General features: G+C 42.5%; 2 protein-coding genes across 4 annotated transcripts in view; one reads left to right on the plus strand and one right to left on the minus strand.

The window, feature by feature from the left end:
- The window catches only part of LARGE1 (LARGE xylosyl- and glucuronyltransferase 1), a 283,589-nt gene extending 268,268 nt beyond the window's left edge, over positions 1 to 15,321 (minus strand). For 2 of the 3 annotated variants that reach the window (XM_084524041.1, XM_084524043.1), the window contains exons 1-2: positions 14,724 to 15,321; positions 13,108 to 13,184 (exon numbers count right to left, since the gene is read on the minus strand). The gene's annotated coding sequence lies outside the window, so the exon portion shown is untranslated. Of the gene's footprint in view, positions 1 to 11,990; positions 12,097 to 13,107; positions 13,185 to 14,723 lie in introns of all 3 variants that reach the window. The other variant, XM_084524044.1, reaches the window with a different exon arrangement.
- On the plus strand, positions 14,726 to 17,956 carry LOC311438973 (uncharacterized protein). The gene is made up of 2 exons (XM_084524084.1): positions 14,726 to 15,797; positions 16,313 to 17,956. The coding sequence occupies exons 1-2, from the start codon at positions 14,954 to 14,956 to the stop codon at positions 16,318 to 16,320; spliced, it is 852 nt and encodes a 283-aa protein (XP_084380210.1). The 5' UTR covers positions 14,726 to 14,953; the 3' UTR covers positions 16,321 to 17,956.
- Positions 17,957 to 19,025: the final 1,069 nt, after the last annotated feature.

Raw genomic sequence — 19,025 nt, forward strand, 5'->3', positions numbered from 1 at the left:
GAACATTCATTACAGACTACAGCACGTAAACATTCCTCAGTCTAGCTCAAAACAAAGACCAGAGTTAAGGAAAATTGCTAATTTTACACATCGTACAAATTAAGATTTTAACCTGGACTCAAGACAGAATGAGAAATTTATATTCCACACCGCCCTAAACAGACAACTAAACAATTTTACCAGGTAGCCCACAAATCTTACACAGGTTGTCATACCACCTCAACTTTGTTGAAGTTACAGACATTGCTACATGTATGCTTCTCAATTTTGAAGAACAATTTTCAGAATACTTTGATGTATAGATGATTAAAAAGAACAACTAGCTTACCATGAACTTCTGGTCTCAAGGCAACCCCTCTTTCCCAGAGAGGCACACACCTTGTCACCTACAGTGTGGATCAGAACCTTACTAGTAAAAAACAAAAAACAAATGCAGCTCCAAAGTAAACAGTGGGATCAAAAAACTAGAAGCAAACCCACAAGTTAGAGTGCCAGTGAGGAGGTGGAGGAGAAACAAGAACATGCTGTTCTAATCTAAAAGCCATAAGCCTCTAATACAAGAACTTGAACACTGTTTATTAAAACTAGAAAGTTCTTTCTCCTGACTGCTAAGCCACTATTCTCTTAATGACAGGGAAAAAAGAAATTGGTTTAAAATCTTCAGTCTTAAATTTCTGCTTCAAAATTACGGCACTTTTCAGCAGTTGCTGACTCAAGCAAATAGCTTAGCAAAGCTGAGCAGTAATTAAGAGATTTCATTTACAACACAATTTCGCATTTGTACAGGAAATGTGCTTCTTATGACATGAAAATTCCTATAATACTGAAAAGACGCATGGAGATATAATACCATCTAAGTCTTTCATTTGCTCTGTGAAGTAAGCCATCCCTTCTTATGGTAAGTAAATACGCATTTGAACAAAGAAAACTATTCAAGTCAAAACTTTAGAAGTAATGAATACCAGTGAGAGCCAAAGAAAACTTGGAGCTTTTTAGGATCATGAATTCAAGTCCTGTTCTGAAATTCAAGTCAACAGGAGTCATACCATTACATTCCTATATAGTTGGAGCAAGCCTCAATGGCTCTGCAATATGTCTAATACAATTTCCTAAGTTGTATTTACAGAAATCAGACCTTCGTCAGTTTACGTTTCATTTCAGGTTAGTGGTTTCAGTTTGTGAACCCCTCAATGTTTTACAGATACACGTGCACAAGCAGATGGAAATGTGACATATATAAATCATTTCTTACTCAATCAAAAACTAAGAACCTTATAAATTGTCTACAAATCACCATTCACTCTAAATAATTACACAGGAGTTAGTGACCTTAGAGTAAGAATGATACTTTTGACTATATAACATTCCATGCTTATCTTCACCTCAAAGGGAATTTTTTCCAAATAGAACCAGTGTCCTCAGGTGCTTGATTTATTATACATAAACATGGCTCAGGCAGTCAGGTATGTCAGTGTTTTAATTAGGCTCTTCCAGAACTTTTTCCTCCCATCTGTAGTTTAACAATGGCAAGAAAATTTGTACAAAGCATGCCAAGCTTGGATAGAGCACCTCTCCTTTATTGGAATGTTTACTATTTTTAAAGAAATAATTATACAAGAATACAGAACTGTAGTCTACCCATCAGCTGCATTATTTCATACATTTAGAGAAGGAAAAAAACCTGCAGGTATGACAGCATCTTGGACATACAGTGATGGTTACAGAGGTTAATTAAATGTACTGACCACATCCCAATCTTCAATCTAGATATAACAGATAATTTCAGATACATTTCTAAGCTGGCCCTTCACATATCTGCCTCTAGAATACAGCTCCTTGCCTGCACCACGGAGTTACTCCCGAGCCACAGAATTACAGCAAAACCTCACATATCTATTTGTGTCCTGCCAGCAAAATAAACAAGTCCAAAATTCTTAAAAATCAGAGCATCCATTCCAGTTTTCACACCAAATATAAGCTATGACAAGAATATCTTGAATGAAAATTAGTTCCAAAAGAAAGCAAGAATATTTAGCACCTTCCTGCTATATTTCGTCTTTGAAAAACACTTGGCAAATATGAACGTGCCAAGATATAAAAGAACCATTGTTTCATGGAAAGGAAGCAAGAATAGAGGATGCAGAACTTGCTAGCAAAGTATATGGATGGATGGATGATATTTCAATTTTGCATACTGTGGTTTTCTCCCATCTTAGTAACACACCAGAAAAGGAACACTACATTGTTGTATACTGAGAGATACTGTTAGACCTGGGTTACTTTCAGCACTAACATTTCTCAATGGAAATTCCTGTTTTTTTTCTTAAATTACCATTGAAAGTATTTTTTGTTCTGTACCACTATGCAACAAGCTTTGCTGCTTCCATTACCACAATACCTGCAGATACATTTGTCCAACAGAATCAAGGTGCTAGAAACAAAGCTGTAATTTGTGTAAGTTTGTCCATTACATGCCCTGCTGAGTCCCATTTTCTTCGTTTAGAGTGCTTCGTGGCTTTTTAGCCACAGCTAATGGGAAAGTCTTGTGCGAAAAGATTCATCACAAAACATTATCTGCTACATTCATGCCCATTAGGGGTGTCCAACACTACTAATGCAGATCAAAACTGGGGTCTCTTCTGGGAACCCCATGCCATCCAGAAGCATCACTACATGCTTACCAGTATTCCATCACAGCAAACACCAGTGAGGATGGATGGAGAGGCAAGCTGAAAGAGCAAAACTGATAGATCTGTATTGGTTCAGCACTGATTTCAGTGAGACAGCTCTTGGGAAAAAGTAAAGTGAGAATGGCAAAGTTTTTCTCTTCAGCTCATTAAGGGCCTGACATGAAGGCTCGTGAACCTGGCCAAAACATTCTTATTGGGGTTTTGAGGAGGGTTTTGAAAAACTAGGGACTTGAACTTGATAGAGGAAAGGAATAGACACCACGTAAAAGCAAGGAACATAGATTTCATGTCCTCCCATTGTTCAGCCTAGTTTAACAGGCTTGGTTACTAGTGGGAATTTATACTGGGTTACAACAGTCAACTCTTATCCAAGTTGCAAGTCAGCAACAAAAACATGGAAGTTAGTTGCCAGGTCAACATTTGACAGGAATAGCTAACTGAAAACATTAGGGATTTTCATCCAAATTACTGGGCTAACAGCAGAGAGGATTCCAAAACCTGAACAATTAGAGAACAATCTCGCTGTAAAGACTGAAGTCGGCGTTACAAACTGTTCCTGAAAAATGCTTCTCAATGTTAATAATGTTATCTCTGGCCTGATAATATATCAGCATTCAATCCTTTAAAATTAAACCAAAAATTTCATTTTGTTCTGATTAGCCAAAGATATTAAGTCTTACAATAGCTGTACCTGACTCAAAACAAGCCAAATAGAAGAAGTTCTTAGATATCAAAGAGGTTGTATCACAAACTCAGATACATATGGCAAGTCCATGTAATGAAAAAGACAGGAAAACACAAGGGGACCCGGATTTCTTGCTGTCTGTGATGAATGACTCAGTTCCTGCCACGTTAGATTCATTTCACCTCCACAAATTACAGTCACAAGGCAGGTGCAATGGGATCCATCTCCATCCTCCTAAAAGTTTCTGTTTGGTTAGTCCAAAAAACTGGTGCCGTGCATTAATGGAAGTGCTAAAATAAAATCTTACAAGTCAAATATAAAATGTACTTAAAATACCACATCAATTAAAAAGCAATGTAACCTGAGAGGGAAAAATGGGTATGTCCCAGAATTACAGTGAATTCGTTCAGAACTGTCCCATGTTGCTGCTTCCAGTGAATCACAATGGAGGAATACAGTTTTTATTTTTTCAAAAGATGTTTAAACAACAACGACGTTAACAATAAATAAGCTAGTACTATTCAAATGACGAATTACTGAGATTAAAAATACAATCTTAAAAAAAGGAAAAGTACAAACCATCAGTTTTCAAACACTTCAGCACGCTCTTTTTTCCATGTTTTGTAAGCTCTTTTGGGCAGGAAACAGTTTCTCGCTCTGGGAATTTCTAACACCCCAGCTATGTTGGCTGGTGGTGTGAAGAGTGACTGTTGATTGACGTAACTTGGCTAGCAGAAGCTGCCACAGTAGTCACAGATATACTGGCAAAAACAGTGCTTTTATCTGAATAGCTTTTACCAATTGCGGATTTTTTTTTTTGTATGAATAAACACAAGGGGAATAAACACAAAACCTGTGTGCAGTTGCACAGCTATGATCTTGTTGGGATCACAGAGACATAGTGGGATGGCTTGCGTGACTGCATTGCTGTAATGGAATGATGCAGGCTCCTTAGGGAAGGAAATGCTAGAAAGACAAAGAGATGGAGTAGCCCTTTATGTCAGAGAACAGCTGGAATGCATGGAGCTCTGCCTGGGGATGGATGATAAACCAACGAAGAGCTTATAGATAAGGACTAAAGAGCAGACCAGTATGAGCGACGTTGTAGAGGGCATCTGCCTTAGGCCACCTGGCCAGGAAGAACAAGTGGATGAGGGCTTCTAAATGAGAGCTAGGAGTCTTCACATTCATAGACGCTGGTTCTCATGGGGGACTTCAACCACCCTGATATCTGCAGGAAGGCCAACACAACATGACATAAGAAATACGTGAGGTTCCTGCAGAGCATCCATGACAATTCCCTGTCCTGAGCCAATGAGGAGAAGCGCCCTGCTGGACCTCACGCTTACAAACAAGGAAGGGCTCTTTGCAGGTGTGAAAGTCAAAGGCAGCTTTTATTTACAGCGACCATGACATGGCAGGGTTCAACATCCTGAGAGGAGGGAGTAGAGGAAAAAGCAGATTACAGTCCTGAACCTCGGAGAGCAGACTTTAGCCTCTTCAGGGATCTGCTTGAAATAATCCCTTAGGACAGGACTCTGGAAAGAAGAGGGATCCAAGAGAGCCAGCTGGAATTCAAGAATCACCTCCCCCAAGCTCAAGAACATCCCAGTGGGCAGGAAGTCAGGCAAAAATGCCAGGAGGCCTGCACGGATGAACAAGAAGCTCCAGCCAAAACTCAAACACAAAAATAAAGTATACAAAAGGTGGAAGGAGGGACAGGTAACATGGGAGGAATACAGAGCCATTATCTGATCCTGTAGATATGTGCTCAGGAAAGCCAGAACCCACCTGCAGCCAAAACTGGCAAAGTATGTGTCAAAAAAAAAGTATCTGAAGGGAAGGTGTAAAGGAAATGGAGCCAGACCCTTCCCAGTGGTGTTCAATGGCAGAACAAGAGGCAGAAGAAACTGAAACACTGGTGGCTTCTTCAATTATCATCAGGAAACATGTCTGTAGAGGTTGTGGAGTTTCCATCCTTGGAGATATTCAAAAGACATCTGGACATAGTGCTGTGCAACTAGCTCTAGGTAACCATACTTAACAGTAAGTGGCGTTGGACCAGAGGACCTCCAGAGGTCCTTTCCAGTCTCAACCAGTCTGTGGTTCTCCAAAACCACTGCTGTGTTAGAAGAGTTCAAGCCATGCACCAGTGCTTATATTGCTGTTTTATACCAGCCTTTCTGTTCCATGAAGTATCCTTAAGGTGCACAGAGTCTGTGTGTTTGTGCTTCACGCAGAATAAAGGGAGCCCTTTCGCAAACAAAGCCTCTAGGCATTTTAGTAGCAGTAATAAATAACTGCTTTATACGCTACATTCACAATTTCACTATTTCAACCCAAAAAGTCAAGATATTTTCCCAAATCATATTACCCTCATACATGGCCACTTAAATTATGAAAATCAGGGAAAAAGGAGAGAAAAGGGGAAATCAAAGCTCAGGCCTCCCGCAACACAGCAATGTCCAATGCAGGACAAACAAAGCTGAGGAACAAAATCCAACCAAACACAAAAAATAAAACACACTGCAAAATTATTTCAGAGAATTTTTAATACTAATTGCAAGTCCGGAAATATTTATTACTCATGAAAATAAAGATTACACTATTTTTCTGTCCAACAGTGGGATACATGCCTTACAAACGTGGCTAAAGCCTTCTATTCTGACAGATGCTGCGCCTGTCTCTGCTTATCAGTGGTCAGAACCAATATAAAAGGATGTCACCAATAAAAGTGCAGCATTTTTTTACCCAATTAGCACACATCAATAAATCAGTGCAGATTATGGTCTTCTTAATGCTCACTTATGGTGACTTGTGCTTCATTTGTAGGCTAAACAGCCTATGCCAGTTTCATTCTCCAGTTTCTTTCCACCATTGGCTACAGATACAATTCCATATACTTTAAGAACATTTACCTACAAGCTTTGAAGACCAAGATATATTTGTTTACTCCTTCAAGCATTCTCCCATTTCTTTCTCCTTTAAATGTATTATTTTCCACTTTTGAGAAGGAAACCACCCGTCTTCCCTTGGTCACTCACTGCACTGCCTCTAAATCAACACAGAGCATCTATAGCCTCTACTATCATGAGATTATTTTTTTCATTTATCCAGTTATTCAACATAATTAATATTACCTGTTTGTTTGAAGATGCACAGATGAATATTTACCTTTAAAAAGGTTATATAAGTTTACTCGCCGAGGACGATTGGCTCCAGGGCATATGCATTCTGCAGCAGAGCAGGGGATCAAGGCGGGCAGGTGAAAGATTTACTCAGCCGTGTGGCTGACCTGAAGGAAGAGGTGGAGAGGCTTTGGAGTATTAGGGAGAGGGAGATAGATTGGTGGAGCCAGTCCCTACCAGCCCTGAGGCTTAGGCAGCCAGCAGAGGCTCCACAAGAAACACATAACCCCCTACTGCATTGCAAGCAAGTAATAGGAGGGGACTAGCAGGCAGGCATAGTTCCTGCTACAGTGAACTCCCTCTCCTCTCCTCCTCCTAACACCGATGGTGATGAATAAAGGGGACAGGGGGCAATGGCAAAAGCTCCCTGCTCGGCATTACAAGCATAGCAGGTGCACCTGCCCGGAGATTCCCCTACCTCCCCAGCTGCCCCTGCAGAACAGGTACACTGCTCTGCGAGGACAACTGGACAGTGGCAATGGGTTGGTCTTGGGACTGGTGTTCTTCAACATCTTTATCAATGACATAGACGATGGAATCAAGTGCACCCTCAGCAAGTTTGCAGATGACACCAAGCTGAGTGGTGCAGTTGATACAATAGATGGAAGGGATGCCATCCAGAGTGACCTGGACAGGCTGGAAAAGTGGGCCCATGAGAACCTAATGAGGCTCAACAAGGTCAAGTGCAAGGTGTTGCAATTGTGCCGGGGCAATCCCAGGTATTTATGTAGACTGGGCAAAGAACTTGAGAGCAGACCTGCAGTTGGCCTGGAAGGCCAACTATGTCCTGGGCTGCATGGATGGCCAGCAAGGAGAGGGAGGTGATTGTTCCCCTCTACTCTGCTCTTGTGAGACCCCACCTGGAATACTGCATGTAGGCCTGGGGCCCCCAGCACAAGAAGGATGTGGAGCTCTTGGAACTGGTCCAGAGGAGGGCTACTAAGATGATCGTAGGGCTGGAGCACCTCTCCTATGAGGAAAGGTTGAGGGAACTGGGCGTGTTCGGTTTGGAGAAGAAAAGGCTACAGAGAGACCTCATTGCAGCCTTCCAGTACTTGAAGGGTGCATATAAACAGGAGAGGGAACACCTGTTCACATGTGTTGATAGTGATAGGACAAGGGGGAATGGTTTTAAACTAAGACAGGGGAAATTTAGGTTACATAGTAGGAGAAAATTTTTCACTCAGAAGGTGGTGAGACACTGGCACAGGTTGCCCAGATAGGTTGTGGATGCCCCATCCCTGGAGGCATTCAAGACCAGGCTGGATGAGGCTCTGGGCAGCCTGCTCTAGTGGTTGGCAATCCTGCCCAGAGCAGGGGGGTTGAAACTAGATGATCTTTAAGGCCCTTTTCAACCCAGGCCATTCCATGATTCTACAAGCCAAGTATCATCAGGGACTCTGTTTCATCATCTTAAGCACAACTATATTAGGCAATATTTTTTGCTAAAGACATAGGTGTTTCACTTGCTCAGAGTACACAGCTGTGACTCAGGAAATCGGAGTTCTGCTTGTGGTTTTTTGACTGACGACCTGGCAAACTTTGCCCACATCACTTCACCTGCAGTGCATCAGTTTATCTTTCTACTGTGTCATTTACCTCACTCCAGCCTGCTCTGTAAAACATTCAAGAATCTATTAATTTATTTTTTTCCACAACATGCTTAAGACTGGAGAATTGGCAAAGTTATTCTGTAGATGAAGACTACTGTCATCAGTTTCAGTTCCTCACGTAGTAATGACACAATATTACTATTTTACTCATCCTAAGAAAAAAAAAATGTTAAGAACATCTTTCTTCTCAGCCAATTTACCAGCTGTGCACAGTTACATTGTGATTGTAACATAAATCAGGACCTAAGCCTATTGAAGAGTATTTCAGACATTCTCCACAGATGATGCAGCGTGATATACCTCAGGTGACAGGTGTGAACACTCATGTGTGAGCAGTGGACACTGGAGATATGGAGAAGATTTTACACCCAACTGGCCCTGCCAAGCATGCAAAAGCAAGCTGCAAGGTTCTGGATGCCAGCAGTAGAGGTGTAAATTCCAAGATCAATAACCACATTGCAAGGCAGTATCATGCATGGTTCCCAGCTGTCCAAACCAGGTGGAAAGTCATCTGATTTAAGCCATATAGGAATCATTCCCGAGGGAAAGCCCCTATAAGGAAGGAGGTGTTATGTTGATTAAGGACCTGCACTGCTAATCTGAACGAGGTGAATTTGAACAATGCTAGAATGCTGCTATTTTAACCTAGCAGCCCTTAAACTGCACTAACATTATATTGAAAACAAGGGAAATGGGAGACAAACCACAATGTTGGGAAGGAAATCTAGTAACTTAAGCCACTGCTGGTACACTTTCCTCTTCACAACCAAGGTCTGAAAGCAGCCATGGAATGATGCAAAGTTACTGTCCTAGACCAAGTCACACATATTGCTTCTTTCTTAAAGTTTTAAACTCATTGTCCAGCAATCATAGTGCGATTAAGACAGCTGCATCTGAAACATTCTCAGCTTGCATATTTCATTTTTGCTCTCTGAGGTAATGGCACAGACCAAATTTCTTTATTTCCTCCTCTGCATTATGGTAGTCTCAGACCCTTGGTACAAGATCAACAACATCAAGTACAAAAGCTTCCTTTTCCTGTCCATCACCAAGTGGTCCGTTTTAGCCACTAGTACATCCTATTAGGGGTAGACTCGGTATCAGTACTGATTTTTTTCCCCTTGTTCTCCATTTGCAGCATCTTGCATTTTGTCAACACACATCTTAATGAAGAAAGATATCCCAGACTAAAAGATTTAATGAAGAAAGATATCCCAGACTAAAAGATTCTACCATTTCTTTAATCTGATCATTTTTTGTTTTGTGGAAGTTAATGTCAACATGGCAGTACATAGCAACTTTCCTAGCACTTACAAGGGTTTATGGCATCAATACCTACCAATTCCTACTACTTGGAAGTCACGGAAGATGAACAGATCTCTCGTAAATGTAGTTGCTATTAAAAAGCTCTGGAACACCAAGTGCAGGGACATAAAATATTCCAATAATAAAAACAGAAAATTTCCACCTTTACAGGGGTCCCATTCCTAAATGCTCCAGATCTCTAACAGAGCAGCATCTTGCCGTATGGTACATTCAACACCGAAGAATCCACAAATACAGATAATTTTGCCCTTTTAAAGAGGTAGGATCTACTGTTATCTTGTTTAAGAACTCTCAAGCACGCCATCCAATATTTTATCTTAGAAGACTTGCTGTACATGAATGATAACCTCCCTGTGTTTAAATCTGAGTCATATTCCAGAACCAGTCTTAGGATTGAAAAAAAGATGAGACTACAGTATTTAACTTCTGCTTTCAGACTCTTAAAGCTAATGTCACTTCGTTTTCTATAAAAAAAAAAAATGTGAAGCCTAGGACACCCTTCTGTTTGAAAACAAATGAAAGCTGAGATTCTTAAGAACAACATGATCTAAACAGCATATATTTAGGGATTTAGAATGATGGGTTTTCATTTCTTCTATCTACCCAGTAGCATATGCACTTCTAGTATCTTCAGCCTGAAAAAGATTGAATTAGGCAGATTCATACACTGAAGTCCAGTAATTTCTGAACATCAAATTCCATTTGCAGTATTGATCAGCAGCAGCATTAACTGAAGACAGAATGGAAAATAATCTCCAAAGGAATTCAGTACTGAGGTGACGGAGGGTTAGGGGAACACCACCGAGTTAGAGAAGAGGAAAGTTACATGTAGCTAAGAGAAGCTGTGTTGGGAAGTCTGAATATCAGATGGAAGCTCTACCTTGTCCAAACAGTTCACAATTCTTTTTGTCGTTCTCTCCCTCCGCCCCTTCATCATTCAGTAACACCTTTCACTCTAGAATGAAAAATACTCTTTTCTGCAAACAGATATATTCATTCCCAAGTCCCTTAACAAGTATAAAAGTCTATCTGAAAGCTGAAAGAAAATGAATAGTTTCACATATATATATATATTTAATCAAATTCCACAACTGTTCTTCTCTCCTCTTCCTCAGCCCACCTCCTAAAGCAAAATTCTTTATTCTCCACATCTGTATTTAACCAAATAATTATGTTATTGCACAATAACAGTTTTATAGTTTTCTCCTCTTTATTAAGCCTTAGTTGTCAGATGTCTTCCAACATGCATAGGGGCTGGGTTGTTATATGCAACACACATCTCCAGTTCCCTGAAACTGACCTAGTCATAGAAATGACTTATCAATACTCAGAAACACTTGGGGAAAGTGTAGAGTTGTGGCATCTATTTCCTTATATCACCGATCAAGAGATGGGAAGCATAAGGACAGAGAATACTTTCCTTTAAAAGCCATCTACTCCTTTTCATTATTTTCAAGTGTATCTGTTTTATATGGAGGTTGGCAAGGAAGACTGCATTCTTCCCGCACTGTCTCAGATTTCCAGCTTCCTCCATCATCAGGCTCTGTGATTAGGTCTGTGTTTTTGCCATAGAATGAAATAGACGTTGCTGTGGTTCCTCTCGCCAATTACACTTCAGTGTAGCTTCTACCTAGTAACTCCCTTGCTGTGGAAGTAGTAGTTATATCCTGGAAAGAACAGTGAATTGGATACTACTGTAAGTACTATTAGATCAGACTTAGTCTGATCTACAAATTAAGCCAAGTAAAGGAACTGTTTACTCTGTTTGCTTCTAATTCTGACAGAGATTGCACTTACACAAGGATTCCAGCCTTGGCAGTTTTGCTTCAAAGTCAGTGCCAAGGCCAGGATAATCCTTTCTAGCAAATTTCTTCTTGATTTTTGAGCTACAAAGTTCCCTATAAAATAGAATTTGGTATCTGTTACTCCCCATTTACAACCATGAATTGAGCAGGCTTTGAAAAGTGACCGGACAGGTGTTCAAATGCTAAGCCAGGTGACACCAAAAGGAGTCATGAATCCCTAAAAGGTTCAAACCCCATTTCTTAACCCTTATCTTCAGGTGGGGGTACCACAAGGAAGAGAAAAATACCAACCCAATGAAAAGCAAAAAAAATTTACTTTCCCAAAGAGTAGTTCTTACTCTCCAGCTCATGAACCACAACACACTGAATACTAAAAAATGGCGTTTTTTTAAAGGTAGCATTCACTACAAAAAGAAAGATGCGTCAAAGTCAGACAACGAGCAGGGCAGAAACACCATGTGTGTTTGTGTATATGTGCTTTCTTACACAGGGCTACTGTTCAGGAAGTTCTTTAGTCACAGAATTAGGCAAATACAGCTAACCCTGCAGAGATAAACTCATGAAGAATGACCAACTGTAAATTTGCACTGGCTGTTGTATCTTCATCTCAAGCAAGTCTTTATATTAATATTATTAGAATATATAGGTCATATTTCTGGCATAACTATTTTTTCATATCATACCCTTAAAATGGCTATTTCTCAATTAATTCTAACGCAGCTGATGAAAGGTCTTCAATCAAAGATGACAAGGGCTCATTAACAGACTCCTTCATATAAGCCTAGGTGCCTGGACAAAAAAAAATAGAAAAAGGGACATATGTTGTTCTAGATCCAGCAACCCCCATCAACAGGAGTTTGCACATGAACTGAGATTAGCATATATAACAAACTTTGACATCAGATTGTAAATTTTACTCATTATGAGACTTCAGTTAACAAACATCTGACAAAATGGCTTGGGTATTCGTCTGTTCTGTGCATGTGCATGCTTGCTGTTTTTTTAAGATTCCTATTATAAATGCACATGCACCAAAAGGAAAACAGAAAGATGAGAGAGTAGTCCAGTAAGCGTCTACTGACGATTGATCATTTATTCTAGTTAAAAATAAATAATTAAGCAAGAAATAATAACACAAGTAATACTTTGGAGGATTGTTCCCTTAAAACTTAATACTTCTGTTTAACGACATGGATGTGCAAGGAAGTTTTATCAGTTTTCTGGTATAAAATACACATGCATATGCCTTGTTTTACCAGTTTTCTGTAATTCATTCAAGAATACTACTTTTGCTACTATTATGTCCTACACTCTGAAATTTCAGCAGACCGAGCTGGTGACATATCTTAATGCTTCCAAAAGACATCTAGTTGTTCACAACACTCTGTACTTTGGCTTTCTGAGGTGCTATACCTTGGAATTCCAGTAGACTGAATAGATGACAGAGAATCCAATATATAAGTAATATTATTTTTAGAATGCCTTTAAAGAAACCCAGTGCATATTTCCCCAGGCCTGAAAAAACTTATTTTTATAACACCTGAACACAGGAGAAAAAAAGTTGCCATGAATATTGCTGATATTAATGAAGACATTAATCTTGCCACATACTGTCATGAAAATATTGTGCTTTCCTTACCAGCAACTGAGAAGGGAGTATGTACTTTGAACAGAAAAGATGCAACACACAACATAAATCAAAAATTGCAGGAAATAAAATCAACAGGGTGGAGAAAAGGAAACTGCTATCACAAGTGGGCAATTAAATGAGGAAAAAAAACAAACATAAGAAGAACCTACCAATCCAATTATCCATCAGAGACTGCAGTTCCTGCGGCTTCTACATGACTTGCTGATCAGGGGCCGTCACAGGACACCTAAGCAATAAGAATTCCACATTTCAAACTTGTAATACTTATCAGCAATTTGCAGTTTTCATGAAGCCTAGGGAGACCTGTTCCACCTTGTTCGTTTCTCCATTAAAAAAAAAAGAAAGCAACAGACTGAGGAGATTTGGGGGATCTGTTTGCTTGTTCTGTTCTTATGCATAAACTAACCTTCGATAACTTATCTCCGTTTGCAGCAGGAAACACAGAATGAGGTAGAATGATTTTGTTAAAATATTTCCCCTGCCCTGAACTCATCATCTGCATTTATACTTCAGATTTTTCCTTTAAGCTCATAGACTAATGATGGAATGCTATAAGGCAACGGAAGAAGTCTTCTTTTCATATGCATTATTGCATTAGTCTGTGCATTTTCACCAGTGAACGGGAAAAAAACACCACCAAACTAGTCCCCCTAGCGTACCTATGCAGTAGGAGTCTAAAGAACATGTAGCAAATCACTACACTGTCTTTTTGTGTGAAGTAACATTTTATTTTTTTTAAGTAGAAGATGACCACTTAGAGAAACTGCAGGGAAATGGGAAGCAAGGAAGCCTTCCAGATGACTTACCTAATTTCCCTGTTGTTTCTAAGCAAGTAAAATAATAAGTGTTATACAAGGAAAATTAATTTATATCCAGAAGATTTCATTAAATGAAATGTGCTGACCTGTTGGCAATAGCCAAATCTGGTTTTAACGCAGCACTTTGTTTAGCCTAGGGCTTTCTCTTCCTTCTAGCACTGAAATTGTATAAAAAGAAAGCTAACACTGTTTGAAAGACTTTTGATTCATTAGTATTTCTACCCTGGCATCTATACCTTCCAGAATACATAAATGACAGTCATGCCTGTGAAAATGCCTCCTGTAATAATTTTAAGAGTGTAATAAAAACCAAGCGCTAGACATATACAAAAAGGTAAGACCCTGTAACAACAGTTCAGATGCCTCCTCAGGCGAATTTTGAGTTTAACGATACATATTGGGAAAAAGTAGGCTCTGTCTGCTCTCTAGCAATGCCCCCGTACCAAGTTGAACAAAGCAGGAGGCACCGTACTCAGGTGAAAGCCCGTACAAGGAGCGCCTGTGTGATGCTCCGCAGAGAAGGGAAACCACTTGCTCTCTGAAAACCAAACGGGGCACAACCCAGGAGCCAGGAGTCCCTCCAAAAAAAAGTGTTACATAAGGCATTACCAAACTTCACGTCACCTCCACGGAGGCCGCAAGTTGCTGCTTTCCCAACCCCTTGGTGAGCACGGATGAACGATCTGAAACCACGCAGCTCCCTCCCGGACAGGAGGTGCCTGCCGGAGGGGGAACCCGCCTCGGTGTCCCGGTGAAACTCCGGCTTAGCCCCAGGGCAGGTGCGGCTCGGCAGCCGGGACTCCCCGCACGGGGTGGCAGCCCCCGGTTCCCCCGCACTCCTCGGAGGGACCCGCTCACCCCTCTCCGGGCAGGACAAGCCCCCGGGGCTGGAATAAGGGCTCGGGAGGTAAAATAAGCGCAGCGCTACGACCCGAGCAGGCACTCACCTTCCCGGGGGGGCGGCGGGCTGCCCAGCGCCCCCCTGCCCGGGCAGCCCAGCGGTCCTTCAGCCTCCTTCGCTCCGGGGGAGGGGTGTGGGGGTGCGGGCAGCTCCGGCTCGGTCCCCGGAGCGGTGTCAGCCGGCGGGTCCCAGCCGGGGCGGCACCGGCGGCTCCACTCTCCGCGGGATGGGGATGAGGAGGAGGAGGGCGGCGGGGAGGACCCCGCTCTCCCCGGGATGCGCCTCCTCCGCCCGGTTCTCTCTGTCTCTTCGGGGCCTGCCCGCTCCCCGGCCGGCCGTCCCGCTCGCCTTCCCCGCCCCTCTCTCTCCCCGGCGGCCAGCGGCGCGGTGCACAGGCCCCGCCGGCGGCCAGCAGGACCCGGGGGGCGACGGAGGGGGGGGGCTCAGGGCCGGCCTCCCGGCCTCTCCCCGGGGCCTGGTCCGCGATCTCCGCGGGGAGACGAGGCCTGGCGAGGGGCTGGCGGCCCCGGGAAGGTCACCGGCACGGCGCTGCCGGCCACGGGGAGGCTTCCTCCGGCACCGCCGCCGCTACCGCTGCCGGCCCAGCCTCAGCGGCCGCTGGGTGCCGCGCTCCGCCCGGGCTCGCTCCGTGCCGCTGCCCGGCGGCCGCCTCCGGGTCCGAGCGCCAGGCTGCCCCCTTCCCCTTTCTTTCTTCCTTCCTTCCTTCCTTCCTTCCTTGCCTCCCGCCCCTTCCCCGCTGCCAGCCTGCCCCCGCCGGCTCCCTCCGGCGCCCGGTGCCAGGCTGCCCCCTGCGGGTCCCGCCGCCGTAGGCTGCCCCCCGCCCGAGGGCAGGCGGAGGCAGGGTCGCAGGGCAGCCGCCGCTGCCCACCGGCGGCTACCGACAACCGGCCGCGCTCGCCTCCGCCGCTCTGCCCGGGGCTCAGCGGCAGCTGCAGTGCCTGTGTGCCTGTGTCATGTCTGTGCATGGGCGGGCGGAGGCGCGGGGCCGAGGCGGAGCCAGCCCGTGACACACCGCCCAGCGACAGCCGCCCGGCGCCCAACCAGCGGCGGCTTCGCCGAGCGGCGCCCGCGGCCGCCGCACCTGGGCCCGGCCGCTGGGGTGAGTGAGGGGAGGGCCGGGGGTGCCCCGGGACCGCGGGGGGGGGTTCGGGGTGAGCAAAAAGCATCCTACAGCCGGTAACACGCCCGAATCCAGCGCCTCCTCTGCCTGCCTCCCTGCCCACATCCTCCTGCGTGGCGGCGAGGCGATGAACGCACCTTATTCCCCCACGCCGCGGGCACAGCTGTCATCACGGCTCTTTCTTTCGTTATCTTTACTCATCGGTTTTGCTTCGCTCCGTCGTTAAATGGAGCGTTTCGCCACGGTAGCATGCTGAGAGGACCGTGCGATGAGCGCTGTGGATGGGATCTGAAATTCCCTGAAAAGTACGAGCAGGGCAGAAATCACGGGAGGGGAGCAAACGTGAACGCAACCCAGTGTTAAAAAGGCGTTGATCCGTTCTTAGAAGGGAAGAGGAAGGAAAGTGGACACGTGCTTTGAGTGATAATGTAAATAATCAGAAGTAGAAATAACAGGGATACCATTATTCAGTACTTATTGCTTTCTTTCTCCAGGACAATAAAGGAATGCTTTAGGGAAGAATGTTGTTCAGTAAAGGATACCAGAGATGCTAATTTCTCACATCCACGACATAAATGCTGTAACTTAATCAGAAGTTGCTGTATTGTGGGCAGAAGTTAACAGTTTGCAGTACTCTCTACCAAAATGCTGTGAACTCTGGAGCAGATTATTCATGAGAAGACAGTGTTTGCCAGACCTGATTAAGGCATCGGTCTGTCAAACTTAGTATTCTGCCGCCAGCAGTGCCTGTTGCTGTAGTCAGGAGTGGTATCAGATGAACTGGAGTAAATCATGAAGTTGAACATGCCAGTGATATCACATAAGTGTTAGAGACTTAAAATTTTGACATATTTTGACAACTAAGAAACTATTTTGGAGGAAAAAAAAAAAAAAACAACTCTGCATATCTGTAAAAAGAATTGAATTTGGATCTGAATGATTTTTGGGAAAGCTACAGTAACATACAGATCAGTCTCTATTACACTAGTTATTTTCTTGAGCAGATCAAAGTCAGAAATGAGCTATACTGAAGTGAGTTATTCTGTCCATTCTCCTAAGTGAAGCTAAAGGATCAGCTATCATGTAATAACATGTCTTTATCTTTTCTTGCACTGGTGAAGGTTTGTAACTGCTTTGGTGACAGTCATGATGAAAGAATTGCTGGAGATGTATGAAGGAGGAAACAAGACTGTATATACGGCTTCATTATTAAGAAAACCAGGTTGTCTACTGCCTATCACTGGAAGTCTCAGCAGATAAACATTTTTTTGTGTCATGCTGTGTCTTAAAGACTGGTAAATTGTCAGAGTCTGATCCTACAAAATACTGAACAATTTCCGCAGATTCATAAAGTTTTTATCTACTCTTAGAGTCTCAGCAACCACATTTCTTAGGTTTTAAGAGCAGCATGGATTATTAGGATTGTCTAATGTGCCTCCATACATGACAAATGATGGAGCTTAATACTGCAGCAAAGTACTGTACTTGAAATTGCTCTGCATCTGTCAGGTTGCTTTCCTACACAAAATGGACAACAGTTGTTCAAGCTCACAGGAGCATTCATCAAGCTCTGTCTGAGAATGATTACCACCAGGTTACGAGAACTAACATGGACAGGAGAAGCAACTACCTGTGAAGATAGAGTTTTTCAGAAACTATGTTTATAAACAAGTAATCTTTTCCTGTTAATCATAAAATCACCCCATCAGTCTTTGTCCTTGAAGATCCTGATGTGGCAATTGATTTGGACATGGAGTAAAAACCAGCACAGAATGATATTTATGCCAAAGACATGTAAAAATAAAAATTAGCTGCAAATATTTGCATTTCAGATCTCATTCAGCCAGAAAGAAACTTTTTCGAGAACCGACACAGGTTCTGGAGCCGGAGGTCTACTTACATTAAATAGCAAAACCTATAGTAATGTCAAGTATAGAGCTTTTAAAAATAAACAGTTATTTAAGGTTGCAAATCCAAAAGATTTAACAGTCCTATTAATAAAAAATACGTAATCCAGACATTCCCTTTTGAATAGAAATATCTATTTTGAGATGGTGCTAATATAAAGGCTTTTATAAGAGCTTTTAGGGGTTACCTCAAATGTGCAATACAATAAATTATACTGGTATGAGTTACCATGCAAGTGTTTGGTCTTGTTTCCTTATTGGAGAAAGGAGATAAAGTCATAACAATGCATGTCTTCAAATACATTATAGTATTTTCACTACACTAGAACATCAGTAGAAAGAACTAAGTCTGTTCATAAGACACTGAACCTTTACAGATTAGATAAGTTTTGATTAAAAGAACAAAATCTGTTTCCAGTATAGCCATTTTACGTGAAGGAGAGGAAGGGGTCTAAGGCCCAAAAGTATTCAAACCAGTAATGTACTTGAAGTTTGTCTCCCATTTCACACCAATGAAGTCCTTGTGACATTCTTACAGCTGCTTCATTGATAAGCTAAAGTCAGCCAACATGAGGTCTTCAAAAAAGTAATTTGTTCAGCAGGTAACTTAAAAGTTCTGTACTGCTCTAACAGTGCATTATGTGACAGATTTCTGTGGAAATTAGATTTCTGTGCCCCTGTTCCTCAACACACACTCCTGTGATTAATCAGCATTTTAAATACCTAGCAAGGCTGATGCTGCTGCATCACACTCAAGATATGGGACATGCACAGACAAAACTAAGTCCTCCATGAGATGCTTTTGTGTGGAATTGATAAAATAACTACTTTTGCATAGAAATCAACAATTCAGGCTATTCTCACAGGGAACAGAAATTCAAATCTGGTTTAGCAGGGCTGGCTGAATTGTGTTAACCGATCCACTTCAACGCAGAAGGTTAGGACTCTGTTCATAAATTGCTGCTCTTGACTTCTATATGCAAAATTGCACAACTGTTAATGATATTGGAGCAAAACCAGAAGTCTGAAGCAAGTCCTAGCTTGTGAGGTTATTATCATCTGCCACTGCAGTGAATACAGGACTACTAAAGGCCACAACATCTTTTGTAGTTGGAAAAATCTTTTAGACAGGAAATGAATGAAATATAATCTATAATTTTCCAGCTCTTGATTATAAAATGGAAGCTCTGTTACATAAGCTTTCCACTATGGACACTAAATTAAAATTTAATGCAGATTATCCTGTGCATGTAATAAAACAAACAAAAAAACCAACAACGAACAGGAAAGCCAGAACAAA

This window comes from Aythya ferina, assembly GCF_964211825.1.
Source record: "Aythya ferina genome assembly, chromosome: 1".
Taxonomy (NCBI): domain Eukaryota; kingdom Metazoa; phylum Chordata; class Aves; order Anseriformes; family Anatidae; genus Aythya; species Aythya ferina.

Bases quoted from the DNA above. Each gene is read 5' to 3' on its own strand.
- LOC311438973 (XM_084524084.1), top strand. From the start codon at position 14,954: ATGCGCCTCCTCCGCCCGGTTCTCTCTGTCTCTTCGGGGCCTGCCCGC.